At 42.2% G+C, this 16,872-nt stretch overlaps 2 protein-coding genes across 3 annotated transcripts in view; one reads left to right on the forward strand and one right to left on the reverse strand.

Annotated features, from left to right (window-relative positions):
- The window catches only part of pex3 (peroxisomal biogenesis factor 3), a 56,725-nt gene extending 45,397 nt beyond the window's left edge, over positions 1 to 11,328 (reverse strand). The window contains exons 1-3 of the mRNA XM_059985529.1: positions 11,008 to 11,328; positions 9,394 to 9,525; positions 3,030 to 3,111 (exon numbers count right to left, since the gene is read on the reverse strand). Coding sequence (XP_059841512.1) covers positions 3,030 to 3,111; positions 9,394 to 9,525; positions 11,008 to 11,080 — 287 coding nt within the window. The 5' untranslated portion in view covers positions 11,081 to 11,328. The remainder of the gene's footprint in view (positions 1 to 3,029; positions 3,112 to 9,393; positions 9,526 to 11,007) is intronic.
- Positions 11,209 to 16,872, forward strand: part of adat2 (adenosine deaminase tRNA specific 2) — a 72,603-nt gene continuing 66,939 nt past the window's right edge. For both annotated transcript variants that reach the window (XM_059985528.1, XM_059985527.1), the window contains exon 1: positions 11,209 to 12,355. In XM_059985528.1, the coding sequence (XP_059841511.1) occupies positions 11,738 to 12,355 (618 nt within the window). In that variant the 5' untranslated portion in view covers positions 11,209 to 11,737. The remainder of the gene's footprint in view (positions 12,356 to 16,872) is intronic.

The raw sequence follows: 16,872 nt of genomic DNA on the forward strand, positions 1-16,872 counted from the left end.
GAATCCTTGTCAAAAGGGTTTAGTAGCTGTCATTTATAATATGATCATGAAAATACAGCCAGATGTATCAGAAAAAATTAAGAAGGAATGGGAAGAAGAACTTCATTGTCTTATATCCACTGAGCAGTGGAGAAAATTTTACTATTAGTCAATTCATCCTCTATTTGTGCTAAACATGCCCTAATACAATTTAAGGTTGCACATAGAGCTCATATGTCTAAGGATAAACTTGCTCGATTTTATTCTCATGTTAATCCAACCTGTGACAGATGTCATTCTGATATTGCCTCATTGACCCATATGTTTTGGTCTTGCCCTTGTTTACAAAATTACTGGAAAGATATTTTCAGTATTATTTCAAGAGTTCTGAATATCAATTTCCAGCTGCATCCTTTTACTGCAATTTTTGGTTTACCAATAGTGAATAATAGTCATTTATCCTCTTCATCTCAACGAATGATTGCATTTGTTACATTAATGGCTAGAAGATCTATTTTATTGAATTGGAAAGAAATTAATCCTCCAACTATATTTCAGTGGTTTTCTCAAACTATCTCTTGTTTGAGCTTAGAAAAAATTAGAAGCGTTGTTTTTGACCCTTCAGTTAAATTTGAAGAAACTTGGAGACCATTTATTCAACATTTTCATATGAGTTAAATTGTCTTTTCCTAAACTTTACTTTTATTATCCTTAATTATTTGGATGGAGGTTCAGAGTTATTGGCACTACAGTATGTATTTAACATTATGCAACGGCCCATGTTGGTTAGTGTTTTTTTTTCTTCTCTTTTTTTGTTTTTTTTTTGTTTCTTTTGTTCGTAAATACTGTGAGTTTGGGAGGCTATATATATTGATTATTATATATTTGAATGTCTACAAACTATCAATTATGTACTCTCAAACACTTTGTATTCATGTTTCATTTATGTTTGTTTAAAAATTAATAAAAAGATTTAAAAAGAAAGAAAGAAGCTAGGCACTTGGCAGAACTGACCATGGATCAGGTGGCCAGAACTGCAGTAATAATACGTGGCCCGACTGCCAATGAATCAATCCTCAGTCATGTCTCCTTGCCAAGTCACGCAGCTCAGTCAAGGCCAGCAACAGGGTTAGTTGTTGGCAGTCAACTAAAGATCAGCTTATGGATACATAGAAGACTACAGTACATAAAAGACCCTTTGGCCCATCTATCCTATGTTAAACTCTTATTCTGCCCAGTCCCATCAACCTGCACCTGGACCATATCTCTGCCATCCATGTACTTACACAAACCGCTCTTAAATGTTGAATTTGAATCTGCATCCACCACTTCCGCTGGCAGTTCATTCCACACTCACACCACCCTCTGAGTGAAGGAGTTCCCCTTCAGGCTCTCCTGAAACATTTCACCTTTCACCCTTAACCCATGATCTCCATTTCCAGCCTCACCCAACCTCAATGGAAAAAGCCTGCTTGCATTTAGCTTCATAATTTTGTAAATCTCATTCAAATCTCCCCTCATTCTCCTACACTCCAAGGAATAAAATCCAAACTTAACAGAAACATGGAAATCTACAGCACATTTCAGACCCTTCAGCCCACAATGTTGTGCCAACCTACTTAACTTATTCAATCTTTCCCTATACCTCAGGTTCTCAATCCTGGCAACACCCTTGTAAATTTTCTACAAGTTAGTTCAGTAAGGGCATCTAAGCAAGTCAACAGACTTACATAGTGACTCAACCAGCCATGTTAGCTCTTGGTTATAATTTTTTTTTGCAGAAACAAAGAATGCAAGAAAAGCTGTCACCTTACTGAAGTTTATCCTACTATCTGGGTGGCATAGTAATGAGTGTTTAGTTAACACTTTATAGCATCAGCAATCAGGGTTCAACTCCTGCTGCTGTCTGTAAGGGCGAGACTAGAACTAGAGGTCCTAAGTTCATCTTGAAAGGTGAAATATTTAAGGGGAAACTGGGGAGAGACTTTTTAACTCAGAGGGTGGGGTGAGTGTTTCTTCCAGGTACTCTGGTTTTCTCCCACATTCCAAAGACTTAAGGTTCTGGTTAGTAAGTTGTGGGGGTGCTATGTTGGCACTGTGGGCTGTCCCCCAGAGCACATTGCCAGATGCATTTCACTGCATGTGACAAATAAAGCTAAACTTTACTCTTCCAGCTCCCTCAGTCCAGACCCAAACCTTTCCAACACTGATTACTCCAAAGTGTAGTACACACCTACTTGAATTCACTTCTCATTTTTTTTTCACAAGCTTGCATTTACAATTAGAAGCACTGCTTCGAGTTGTTCATGCTCATTTTAAAACAATATCCCAAATTTGCTTTATTTGGCCAGTTGAGTATTTTAATGTGGTTTCCCCTTAAATTGCTAAGCTTGCTGCACTGAAGAGGCCATGTAAGGAAAATGATTCACACCAAATTCCATTCCCTACTTCAGCCATGTTCCAGCCTTCACTTTCAGCTGCACAGAATTAAATTTTTTCTTCACTTTTTACTTCTAGGATCCATTCTGTTGCTTTTTTACCCTCTGCAGCCTCTCTCCAATGACTGTAGGTTGAGTTTTGTAAAGCAGAAAGAAAAGTTACAGACTACAACATTAACCGTTATCCAACCAGTATATTAGATCATAAGACGTGAAGCAGAATCTGGCCATTCGGTTCACTGAGTCAGTCATGGCTGACTTATTATCCCTCTCAACCCCATTCTCCTGCCTTCACCCATAACCTTTGATGCCCTTACTAATCAAGAACCTATCAACCTCCGCTGTAAATATCCAATGACTTGACCTCCACAGCCACACGTGGAAATGAATTCTACAGATTTACCACGCTCTAGCATAAGAAATTCCTCTTCATCACGGTTTTAAAGTTGCGTCCTTGTATTCTGAAGTGATGCCTACTCTATAGGAAACATCCTTCCCACTTCCACTTTATCAGTGCATTGTATTGACTCAGGAATGGCTTATGTATACAAGTTTTCCATTATCGTGGCATTTCAATAACCATGGAAAAGTTTATGCTGTTTTCATAATTACCTGCTTTTTAGTAGACACGTGAGACTCTCTGAGTTAAGCTGCTGCATGATTGCTTCTCTCAAAGTGGGCAGCATCGAGAGCACTGTTAAAGCAAAGGCAATCAAGTGTGAGGATTCAGTCTTGTTTACTCTGTCAAAGCTGTCCCACACTGATGGTATGTTACATTGCATAAAAAACAGGAGCAGAAATAGAATCTGTTCAGCCATATGGTCACGGCTGATTTATTATCCCTCTCAATCAATTCTCCTGCCTTCTCTCTCTAACCTTTGGCACCCTTACTAATCAAGAATCTATCAACTTCCACTTTAAATATACCCAATGACTTGGCCTCCATAGCCATCTGTGGCAATGAACTCCACAGATTCACCACCTCCTTAACTGTATTCTAAATGAATGTCCTATTCTGAAGTTGTGCCCCTCCGGTCCAAGACTCCCTTCATCGAAAACACCCTCTCCATACTACTCTAAGCCTTTCAATACACAGTAGGTTTCAACACCAGTGAGTACGGCCCCAGAGCCATTAAACGTTTCTCATAAATTAACCTTTCACTGCCAGATCCAATGAAATTCCTCTGGATCCTTCAATGTGTTTGGCAAGCCCACCCAAAAGCCAAGGGGAGAGACAGCAATTTATCCTTGAGTCTCACAGGATAAGGAGTTTCAGTAATGTCAACAATAATTGGGGCACCATGGTAGTGTAACAATTAGCACAAGGCTATCACAGCTTGGGCGTTCTGGAATCATTTGTAAGGAGTTTGTATGCTCTCCCCATGTCTGTGTGGGTTTCCTCCCACAGTTCAAAGACATGCAGGTTGGCAGGTTAATTGGCTATTGTAAATTGTCCTGTGATTAGATTAGGGTTAAAAATCAAGGAGTTGCTGGGCAGTGTGGCTTGTTGGGCCAGAAGGGCCTAGCCTGCACTGTACCTTTAAGTAAAAGTAACTATAAAGGTCAGTCACAATGTCATGACATCTTATGCTTTTAAGATGCTGGCACATTGTCAGACCAATTAAAAGTCAATAAAATCTTGAAAATTCATTTAGACTCTAAGACACAGGAGCAGAATTAGGGCATTTGGCCCATCGAGTCTGCTCGGCCATTCAATCATGACTGATCCATTTTTCTCCTCCTGATCCCACTCCCTGGCCTTCTCCGCGTAACTTCTGATGCCGTTTCCAATCAAGAACCTATCAAGCTCTGCCTTAAATACACCCAATGACTTGGCCTACACAGCTGCCTGTGTTAATAAATTTCACAAATTCACCACCTTCTGGCTAAAGAGATTTCTCTGCATCTCCGTTTTAAATGGACACCCCTCTATCCTGAGGCTGTGCCCTCTTGGATGACTCCCCCACCATGGGAAACATCTACTTTGTCTAGGCCAGGGGTCAGCAACCTTTACCACTGAAAGAGCCACTTGGACCTGTTTCCCACAGAAAAGAAAACACTGGGAGCCGCAAAACCCGTTTGACATTTAAAATGAAATAACACTGCATACAACGTTTTGTTTTGCCTTTATGCTATGTATAAACAAACTATAATGTGTTGCATTTATGAAATTGATGAACTCCTGCAGAGAAAACGAAATTACATTTCTGCATGCAACAGAAACATTTTGAACTCCGAAAAAAAGACGTTAGGTTAAAGGTTACTTTTAAGTAAAATACTCAACGTCTATTTGAGTCCTTCTTGTATTTATGAAAAACGCCAAACTTAAATTTGCCGCCAGCAGCAAATCAAAAATAACATCAGCCAGCTGTCAGCCTGAAAAATAAAAGGACTATTTCACTGAACAATGAAAACATATGAATATACGTAAAATAATAGGCAATTAAAATATTTATCATACTTGTTCAGGTTGACTCACACCTGACAATGCAGTCGTATTCAGTAGGGATGGATCGATGCTTAGGGGAGTGACCGGGAAGGATAATGTGTTTTTTTCCTCTCTGAACTCACAGAAGCGTTTCGCAAACGATGTTTGCATTGCGATGATTGCAGAATGTAAATACTCCGAATTTATCATGTCGTGACATTGTTTGAACTCTCTCAAATTGGGCAAGTGAGACAATGTGCCTTTCTGTAAATCTCTGGCAAGCAACGTCAACTTGCGCTCGAATGCCAAAACATCCTCCAACATGTGCAGGGCTGTACGTCCTTACCCTGTTGAAGAGCTGTGTTCAGCGTGTTCAGGTGCGCTGTCATGTCTACCATGAAGTGTAGCTTTTCCAGCCACTCTGGCTGTTCCAGCTCAGGAAAGTTGAGCCCTTTGCTGCCCAGGAAAGTTTTCACTTCTTCCAGACACGCGACAAAGCGTTTCAGCACCTTCCCTCTGGACAGCCAGCGATAAAAACACGTTGTAGCGGTTGCTACACGCAGTCAGTAAACTGCAGTCAAAGATAGCTTTATTCGAACTAAACAGCCTTGCTTTTAAGCCTCCCTCAACCCGCCCCCCATGGGCGCGGATGCTGCAAAAGACACGTACTCACAAACCCCCGTAGGCTATCTCCTGAACGCTGGATAATTGTGAGCCGGTTCGGATGTGTCAGGAAATGGGTCGCCACAACGTCTTAATTAGATTGTACAAGATCACCATAATCTTCAAATTTAGATTTACATTTCAAAAACTAACAAACTAACATAAAATACATTTTAATTAAATACTGACCATGTAGCGGTGTGCTACACGCAGCGCTAAAATTACGACACGGAGTCGGTAACTGCAGTCGAAGGAAAAAACCTTATTCGAAATCTTCAGCCTCACTTTTAAGCCTCCCTCAACCTGCCCCCCATGGCGCAGAGGTTCCAAAGCTCTGTGCTCGCAAACCCCCGTAGGCTATCTAATTGTGAGTCGGTTCGGATGTGCCAGGAAAAGGGTCGCCACAACCAATTATTTCCCAAAGTAACAGGGAGCCGCAGCACAGACGTAAAAGAGCCACATGTGGCTCCGGAGCCGCGGGTTGCCGACCCCCGGTCTAGGCCTTTCAACGTTTGAAAAATCTCAGTGAGATTTCCCCTCATGCTTCCAAATTCCAGTGAGAACAGATCCAGAGCCATCAAACATTTCTCGTATGATAACCCTTTCATTCCCAGAATCATCCTTGTGAACCTCTTCTGAACCCTTTCCAAAGTCAGCACATCTTTTCTTAGTTGAGGAACCCAAAACTGTTCACAATACTCAAGATGAGACCTCACCAGTGCCTCATAAAGCCTCAGCATCGCATCCTTGCTCTTGTATTCTAGACCTCTTGAAATGAATGCTAATATTAGATTTGCAATCTTCAGGGTGCCCTGCATGAAGACTCCCAAGTCGGTTTGAATCTCAGATTTTTGGATTTTCTTCCAGTTTAGAAAATAGTCTGCATTTTATTTCTACTACCATAAGTGCATGACCATGCATTTTTCAGCATTGTATTTCATTTGCCACTTTCTTGCCCATTCTCCTAACCTAAGTTCTTCTGCATCTGTTTCTCTCAACACTACCTGCCCCTCCACTAATCTTCGTATCATTTGCAAACTTGGCAACAAAGCCATCTATTCCATTATCTAAATCATAGACATACAGCATAACAAGAAGTGGTCCGAACACCCACCCCTGCAGAACACCACTAATCACAGGCAGCCAACCAGAAAAGGATCCATTTATTCCCACTTGCTGCCTCCTACCAATCAGACAATGCTTTAACCATGCCAGTAGCTTTCCTGTAATACTATGGGCTCTTAACTTGGTAATCAGCCTCATATATAGCACCTTGTCAATGGCCTTCTGAAAGTCCAAATATATAACATCCACTGCATCTCCTTTATCCATCCTACTTGAAATCTCCTCAAAGAATTCCAAAAGGTTTGTCACGCAAGATTTTCCCTTAAGGAAACCATACTGACTTTGTCCTATCTTGTCCGGTGTCACCAAGTACGTACTCCATAACCTCATCTTTAACAATTGACTCCAACATCTTCCCAACCACTGAGGTCAGGCCACCTGCTCTATAATTTTCTTTCTGCTGCTTCCTCTAGTCTCAAAGATTGGGGTGACATTTGCAGTCTTCTATTTCTATGGTACCATGCCAGAGATCAATGATTTTTGTAAGATCATTACTAATGTCTCTACAATCTCTATCACTACATCTTTCAGAACCCTTTCGGCAGTTCATCTGGTCCAAGTGACTTACATACCCTTAGGTCTTTCAGCCTTTTGAGTACCTTCGCCCTTGTAACAGTAACAGCATTCACTTCTCTTCCCTCACACTAGTCAACATCTGGCACATTGCTAGTGTCCTCCACAGTAAAGAATGATGCAAAATATTCACTTAGTTCATCTGCCATCTCCTTGTCCCCCATTATTATCTCTCTGGCCTCATTTTCTAGCTGTCCTATATCCACTTTCATCTTTTTACAAAATACACACCTGAAAAAGCTTTTGCTATCCACTTTGATATAGTTTGCTAGCTTGCTTTTATATTTCATTTTTTCCCTCCTAATGATTCTTTTAGTTACTCTCTGTAGGTTTTAAAAAGTTTCTCAATCCTCTATCTTCCTGCTAACTTTGCTTTGTTGTATGCCTTCTTTGTTGTTTTTACACTAGCTTTGACTTCTCTTGTCAGCCACAGTTGTACTATTTTGCCATTTGACTATTTCTTCATTTTTGGAATACATCTACCTTGTACCTTCTTAATTTTTCCCAGAAACTTACACAACTGCTGCTCTGCTGTCATCCCTGTCAGCATCTCTTTCCAATCTACTTTGGGAAACCTCTCTCATACCACTGTAACTTCCTTTATTCCACTGAAATGGCATAATTTACTTTTTCTTTATCAAATTTCAAGTTGAACTCAATCATATTGTGATCACTGACTCCCAAGGGTTCCTTTATCTTATGCTCCCTAACTGCCTCCAGTTCATTACAAAACATCCAATTAAGTATAGCTGATCCCCAAGTAGGCTCAATGACAAACTGCTCTAAAAAGCCATTTCTTAGACATTCAACAGACTCACTCTCTTGGGATCCATTACCAACCTGACTTTCCCAATCGACCTGCAAGTTAAATCTCCCATGGCCGTCATAACATTGCTCTTTTGACACGTCTTTACTATTTCTCGTTGAAATCTGTGGTCCACATCCCAACTACTGTTGGGAGACTTGTACATAGCTGCAATTAGGATTCTTTTACACTTGCAGTTTCTTAACTGAACCCACAAAGATTCAATATCTAATGATCTGATGGCTTTCTTTTCCAGCAGAGCCACAGCACCTCCACTGCCTACCTTCATATTCCTCCGATACAATGTATAACTTGAATATTTAGCTCCCAACTACAACCATTCTTCAGCCACGATTTAGTGACAAACTGTAATAGTGCAACAAGATCATCTACCTTATTTCGTATACTCCATGCTTTGATACACAATGCCTGTATTTGCTACCTTTTTTTATTCTGCATCCCTAATGCACCGATACTCACCCAGCTGGGTGCAATTTTGTTCTATTATCCGCTTTACTTTTTTACCATCTGTCCTATTCGGAGCCCCTTTCCTACTGCCAAATTAGTTTAAACCCTCCCCAACAACCCTCACAAACCTGCTCACAAGAATATTGGTTCAGGTGCAACCAATCTCTTTTGTACAGGTCACACCTCCCCCAGAAGAGATCCCAAGAGTACCTGAAGCCCTGCCCCCTGCATCATATTCTCAGGCAGTCATTACTCTGCCAAATCATCTTGTTTCTACCCTCACTGGCACATGGCACAGGCATTTGTTGTGAGATACAGGCAGAACTAGAAACATTAACTTTAACTGTCCATCTCTACCTGTTCTCAAGAACAAGATGCCTTTTTGAAATACATCACTCCCCACAGGCAATGTAATGACTTCTTCTCCATAGAGAAGATGAAATGAGAAGAGTGAGGAGAGGTTAAAATACAGGAAGTGGGGGCTGTGACAAATTTACGAGCCTGAGTGATGGTGTGGGACTGAGGTAGGTATTTCTTTGATAGTTGGCACAAAAAAATGGATCAATACTCATCAACCATAATGTGTAAGAGATCAACACAGAGACATGCCTTCACAGCAAAAGCTTACCATTTCCCAGCACAACCAATGGTTAACAAATTTTATGACACTTGCCCGTGATAATAAACCAGATTCTCATCCTAACATGCTATATATCCAGTTGACATTATTTGGGCTCAAACTTCAACTTTTTGACACACTTTGTAAGCACACACCCAGGAGATCAATACTGCAGCACAGGATTGCTGCAATATTTATCACAAATAATTGCACAGGCACTCTGAGTGCCAAGTTCACAGCAGGTTCCTTCAGGCCAAGAGACAAAATTACACAGCAGTGACGGAGAAGGTTTTACCTGTCATGTTGCAGGTTCGCTGGTTACTCTCAAAGTGGTACTGTCGCCGTGCTTGTGCAATGTACTCTGCCGCTTCTCGCTCTTGAAGGTCTCGGAGCTTCTTTTGTGCATATTTCCCCAACAGGTATGCACCTAAGAGGGAAAACAAAGCTCTTAAAAGTTGTAATAGTCATGGCACATAAACAGCCCAACTAGTATATGCCAAACTGTTACTCTGCCTAGTCCTATCAAACTGCACTCGGACCATAGCCCTCCCTATCCCTCCTATCTATGTATAGTACATATTCCAATTTCTCTGAAATGTTGCAATCAAACCCATATCTATCACTTCTGCTGGCAGCTCATTCCACACTATTAACATCCTCTGAGTGAAGAAGATCCTCTCAGATTCCCTTACTCATTTCAGCTTTCGCTCTTAATCGATGAGCTCACCCGAGCTCAGTGGAAAAAGCCGCCTTGCATTTACCCTATCTATACTCATAATTTTGTAAACCTCTTACAAATCTCTCCTCATTCTCCCGTGCTGTATGAATAAAGTCCGAACCTATTCAACCTTTCCCAAACTCAGGTCCTCAACTCCTGACAATATCTTTGTAAATTTTCTTTGTACACTTTCAATTTTATTGATACTTTTTCCTGTAAGTACATGACCAGAATGACACACAATACAACAGATTTGGCCTCACCAATGTCTTATAAAACTTCAACATTATATCCCAACTCCTGGACTCAATACGCTGGTTTATGCAGGTATATGTGCCAAAAGCTCTCTTTATGACCCTTTATGTACTTCATTATTAATTAAGTCTGCAGACTGCTATGTATGTTTTTAAATGTTGTTACTGGACCGAAAGAATTTCCCATTCAGAATCAATAAAGTACTTATTATTATAATTATCTACCTGTGAGACCACATTCAAGGAACTATGAATCGGTATTGCCAGATTTCCTTGTTCGAATACATTCTTCAGTGCTCCTACCCTGGTTTGTCCTCCCAAAGTGAGGGGAGGACTTCTCTAACACTTGTCTGTATTAAATCCCACTAAATAAAAACAATAATGTTGTGTACCTTTGCTCCCTGTTCCCTCTCTCTCCCCACTGTTTCTACCCTTCCACCCTTCTCCCCCATTATCTGTTCCTCACTGCCTCTTCTCACCTACTCTCCCCCACACTTTTCCCCATGCTCTCTCCCCCACCCACCCATTTCCCCTTACTCCCCCACCCTCTCCCCTCACTCTCCTCTTAACCTCCCTTCCAGGCACTCACTTCTTCCACATCCGCCTCACCCCCACTGTCCCCCTCCCTTCTTCCCCCACTCCCTCCCCTACGTTCCCCTCTGTCCCCTTACACTCCCCCACACCCACCCTTCTCCCCTACCATACTCTCCCCCACACCCACCCTTCCCCCCCACTATACACTCCCCCACACCCACCCTTCTCCCCTACCATACTCTCCCCCACACCCACCCTTCCCCCCCACTATACTCTCTCCCAACACCCACCCTTCTCTCCCCAATCTATTTTCACTTCACCCCCATGTCTCAACTCCATACTTTTTCCACCACTCCCCTTCCCCCACCACACACACACACAATCTGTATTCCCTGATTTTTACCTCCGATCAGGGCTCCAGTGAACAGGAATTTCCTGCGGTGCCGCTTGACGAAGGCCCAGGCCGAGTGCAGCATGCTGCAGCCGGGAGCAGCGCAGAGGTCCGAGGCCGGCCCGGTCCCTAGGGGTGGTGGTAGTTGGAGGGGGGGGTGGTTCAGTCCTGGCTCCGGGAGGGGTAGATGAGGGAACGGGGTGCACTGACACTGGCGCCCGCCCGCCGGCGCCGCGCGTTCCCGATCCTGATCCGCGTGCACCCCGCGCTCCGGATCCCGATCTGGCGCCCGCGCTCCGGGTTTCGCCGCAGATCGAAGATCCGGATCCGGGTCTAACTCAGGCAGCGCTAATTAATCTCAGCTATTGTCACGGCTTTCTATCTGACACATCAAAGCGTTGGCTTCAGATCACTTCCACCGGATTTATCCCTTTAATTCGGATTAATCTCCAATTTGAGAAGGGATCCGGCTCCTTGTTTTCCTGCGTCCCACTAAAATATCGGCCCCCACAACTGCATTCTCTTACAATCGTTCCACATCCAAGTCACCCATTTAACAGCAGGGATATAACTAACGCATTGAGTTTTCACCACAGAGTGAAGACTGTTGATTCATACTTCTTTGAAATTTACGGCTCAGGACCCTCTAATCATTCCACGAGGGGTGATATTCCTCTACAGGAAAGTCCGTTCGTATCTGTCCGGGCGAAGCCAATGATTTCCGTTTTCTGGTGCTTATCGCATGGAAGTTCTGGGTGGTGAAGGAGAGAGGGGAGCGGGGAAAGTTTACTGTGAGTTTGGGGGAGAACGAGGAGGAGACGGTTCCTGTGGGATTGGAGGAGAAGGAGAAAGAAGAAAAGGGCCCTATCAATTTGGGGGAGATGGAGGAAGATGTCTCCATGAGGTTGAACAACGAGGAGGAGAGAAGCCCTCTGAAGTCGTAGGAGGAGGGGGAAAGCATCCCTGTAAGTTTGAACGAGGAGGAGGAAGGGGAGAAGGAGAACGAGGACTCTGTGAGGTCGGAGGAGGCTGCAAAGGTTCTTGTGAGGTTGGGAGAAGAAGACGAGGAGGAAGAGGTGGTAGCAGTGGTCCCAGTGAAGCTGGGGTGAAAGGAGGTCCCTGTAAGGGGAGGGCAGAAGGAGGGGAAGGACATACCCGTGAGGTCAGGATCAGGACCCCTAATAAAGGTGAGGTTGGGATTCAAGCAACAGGAGGTACCGGTGAGAAAGGGGTTGGAAGTGTGGAGCTTAGTGCGGAGGCCCGAGGGATTCACGACAACAGAGAGGATGTCAATAAGAAAGAGTTTTGCGTGCCCAGTCAAGAAGAACAGCAGAGCTGGATGGAGCAGGCATTGAGTACGGTGAGAAAGTGTTTTTCTAAGTATTTACAGGCATTCTTCTAAACCAAAGATAGTGAATTGAAATCCTGAGTATGAAATCTAGTGTAACACTCCAATTCCGTATTGAGAGCATGCCACACAATATAGCACTGGCCCTTTGGCCTACGATGTTTAGCTGAGCCAAATAAATTAGCAATCAAAAGGCCAACTAAACTCATGCCTATATAATGACCATACTTCTCCATTTTCCTCACATTCATGTGCCTGGCTGAGCTCATCTTAAAAGTACCTAATATGCAGTATCTGTCTCTACCACCACCACAGGCAGTGTATTCCAGGTACCCAACTCTCTCTGTAAAATAATCTTTGCCTCTAACATCACCTTTAAAATTATCCCCTCCCTTAAATCAGAATCGCTTTACTACCAGTGTGTGAAACAGCCCAGAAATGACTGTAACATGGTGCTAAGCACAGAACACAGGACAATATAGCAGACAATACAATAGCAGCCAACAATTTACAAGACAATAATGCAAACAGCCATGAACAATCAACAATTAGCAGAATGGTCACATGTACAAACATCAATAAATAAATGTGAAGATATGAACAGACACAATAATTACCAACAGAACAAGGAGAGCAGGAAAGACCATCTTACAGATGTTGTGCAGGGACAGTTAGGGTATTACACCTGTGTGAGTTTTGTTGAGAAGGTGGATAGCTACAGGAAAAGAAGCTTCGGCGATGATGTGGAGTCTTAGTGGTGGTGCATGTCCTCTGGTAGTAGACAATTCAACGTTGTATATTCTATGCCTTACATAATCTTATAAACCTCTATCAGATCTCCTCTCAGCCTCCTCCGTTCCAGAGAAAACAACCCTAGTTTATCCAACCCCTCATCAAAGGTGTCTTCTTTCTATCTTTCCTCTCTTTCAGTTGGAGACAAAACACCACCACCCAAGAGAAAATATCTCCTCAATCACAGCCTTTATTGAATATGATCAGGAATTTCTCCCAGTCATGAGTCATCTCTCAATCGCCATCACTGAAATTGATTATCAGCTAATAGTCTCATTCATTGCTTACATATTTTGTCTGCGAATTCACAAGCCTGCTGGAGGCCAAAGGTGGCCTGTCCTGAGGTTAGAGGACTGTGGGTGGGTGGAAGGGAGGAACTTGGCTTGTTTTGCTGTCACTGCTTTATCGCCTGGTAGGCTCTGTTTTGTTGTGTTCTGTGTTACTGCTGAAAATTGTGGGCAGACTTGTTGGCAACTGACTGTGTTACGACTCTCGCGGACTGCCCCCAGTGCACCTGCAGCTGTGTTCAGAATTAGGTTCAATACCACTGGCATATGTTGTGAACTGTGTTATTTTGTGGCAGCACATACAGTACTGTGCAAAAGTCTTAGGCACATTATGTAGAGCCTGAGACATTTGCTCAGTACTGTAGTCAGTTTAAGTAGACAGACATACTTTATCGATCCCGAGGGAAATTGGGTTTCGTTACAGTTGCACCAACCAAGAATAGTGTAGAAATATATCAATATAAAACCATAAATAGTAATAGGTAAATTATGCCAAGTGGAAATAAGTCCAGGACCAGCCTATTGGCTCAGGGTGTCAAACTAGACATAAATTATTTCTGAGGTACTTTCCGCAACAAACTCTGACCTAGATCAGTTTTAGCATATAACCAACAGCTTGGTGAAAGACACTCCTACGCGATCATCGACATAGGAACAGAATTAGGCCATTCAACTCATTGTCTGTTCTGCCATTTCATCACTTCTAATCCATTTCTCTCTCAAACCCATTCTCCTGCTTTGTCCCCATAACCTTTCACACCTTGATTAATCAAGTACCTGTCAACCACTGCCTTAAATACACCCAATCTCCCAGCCTCCACAGTTGCCTGTGGCAAAGAATTCCACAGATTTCGCCACTCTCGGGCTAAAGGAATTCCTCCTCGTCTCCATTCTGAAAGGATGTCCCTCTAGTCCAAGACTTTCCCATTATAGGAAACATCCTTTCTACAGCCACTCTTATCTATCCCCTTCAACATTTGATACGTTACAATGAGATTTCCTCTCATTCTTGAATTCCAGTGAGTACAGGCCCAAAACAATCAAACACTCCTCACATGATGAGCCTTTCATTCCCAGAATCATTTTGGTGAGCCTCCTTTGAATCTTCTCCGATGTCAGTACATCCTTTCTAGGATAAGGGGCCCAAATCTGCTCACAATACTCCAAGTGACGCCTCACCAGAACCTTATAAACCTCAGCATTACATCCTTATTTTAATATTATATCCTTTCAAAATAAATGCTAACATAGCATTTCCATTCCTCACCACCAACTCAACCTGCAAGTTAACTTTTAGAGAATCCTGCAAAAGGACTCACAAGGCACTTTGCACCTCGGATTTTCAAATTTTCTCTCCGTCTTGAAAATAGTGTATGCTTTTTTTCCCTCCTTCCAAAGTGCACTGCTATGCACTTCCTGACATTGTATTCCATCTGCCACTTCTTTGCCCATTCTCCTGATCTGTCTGAAGTATTTTCTAACTGCTGCCATTTCTTAACTCTCTCTAAAATGTTTCTGCTTCTTTATTGTCTGACCCATGGTTGAAACAGGTATATTAACATGTGAAATTCATCATCGGCACTAGCCTACCCATAATCAAGTACATATATACAGAAATGAGCCTGAACAGGGTCAGTAACATGAAGAATCCTACCCAACCTGCTCATGGACTGTTCGTCCCACTCACATCAAGGAAGAGGCTACGTAGCATCCACGCCAGAACCACCAGACCTAAAAACAGTTACTTTCCCTAGGCAGTACGACTGATCAACAACTTGACCATTAATCCAATTAACCCACCCCTCACACCCTCAACCTACCACTACTTTATCATTTTCTATCAATACAGAAATTCCTGTACCTAGTGTGACATGCTGGGCATACAGCAATCTATTGATATAAGCTACCTGATGTATTTATTGTGTTTTTAATATTATTATTATTATTATTGTGTTCATTTTTGTGCTGCATAAGATGCAGATTAACAATTATTTTATTCCCCTTTGCACCTGTATGCTGGAAATGACATTAAGCAGTTTTGAATCTTGACAGATACATAGATAGGAAAGGTTTAGACCAGGGATCCTGAACCTTTTTTATGCCATGGACCTCTTTGTCAGTCCAGTGAAGCCTATGGACCCCTTCTCAGAATAATGTATTTAAATATATAAAATAAAATGCATAGGATTATAAAATCAACTGATTAAATTGAAAACAGAGAAGATCTGCAGCTGATGGAAATCCAAGCAGCACGCACAAAATGCTGGCCAGGCAGCATCTATGAATAAAAGTACAATGTGACGTTTCAGGCCGAGACCCTTCAGCAGGACTGGACGAAAAAAGATGAAGAGTCAGAGTTAGAAGTTGGGGGGAGGGGAGGAAGAAACACCAGGTGATGGGTGAAACTGGGAGGAGGGAGGTGAAGTTAAGAGCTGGGAAGTTGGTTGATGAAAGATATACAGGGCTGAAGAAGGGGTGGGAGGCAGGGATCCATAGGAGAGGACAGAGGGCTATGGAAAAAAGAAAAAGGGGATAGGTACCAAAGATAGGCGATGGGCATATTAGATTAAAATACAATTAACAAAATATATTAAAACTAATATGTGATTAGTAATATATGTGCTTCTTTATTAATACATTAAATAATAAGACTGGGCATTTAAAAGTAGCCAAGTTAAAATTTTAAAGGATATTGGTGCTTAGCCTGAAAAAGAACAGAAACAATATTTTGCTGTAAATGATAGGGGTGAGATATTTGTAACCACTGTGATGTGTTATGAAAATATCTGTGATTTCTATCGATAACAAAGTCACAGGTACTGCTAATACTACTGTGCTTTGTTGCCTACATTCATAATTAAAGGAAATTCTAAATTTCAGTAGAGATTTGTAAAAATAAGGGTATAAACTTTTTCCCATCAAAGTTCATGGACCTCCAGGAAACTCTCCATGGACCCCCAGTTAAGAATGATTAGTTTAGAGGGATATGGGTCCAGTTCCGGTAAAGAGGATTAGCTTAGATTGGCATCTTGGTTGACATCAACTGGTTGGGCCAAAAGACCTGTGTCCTTACTGTATAATTCTGATTGATCTGAAATGCTTTTCCTTTACTGTCTCAATTGTTAATGATTACCTTTCCTCTTTCTCAAATACAAGAGATTCTGCAAATGCTGAAAATCCTGAGTGACACAAAAACATCTATGGAAACAATCAACATTTTGGCCAAAATCATCAAATGCTTATTTCTTTGCGTACATGCTGCCTGACCTGCTGAGTTCCTCCAGTGTTTTGCGTGTGTTAGTTTCCATTTCCTTTCCATTTTACCAATCCTTCCAAAAAGTTGAGTATCTTGTAATGTTTAATTTTCAACCTTGGTCCCTTCTTCACCCTATCTCTTGAAGTACTATCAAATTATACCCATTTGCTTCTGTTCATCATATGGCTGGCATT

The sequence above is a fragment of the Hypanus sabinus genome, chromosome 12 (genome assembly GCF_030144855.1).
Source record: "Hypanus sabinus isolate sHypSab1 chromosome 12, sHypSab1.hap1, whole genome shotgun sequence".
Lineage (NCBI taxonomy): Eukaryota > Metazoa > Chordata > Chondrichthyes > Myliobatiformes > Dasyatidae > Hypanus > Hypanus sabinus.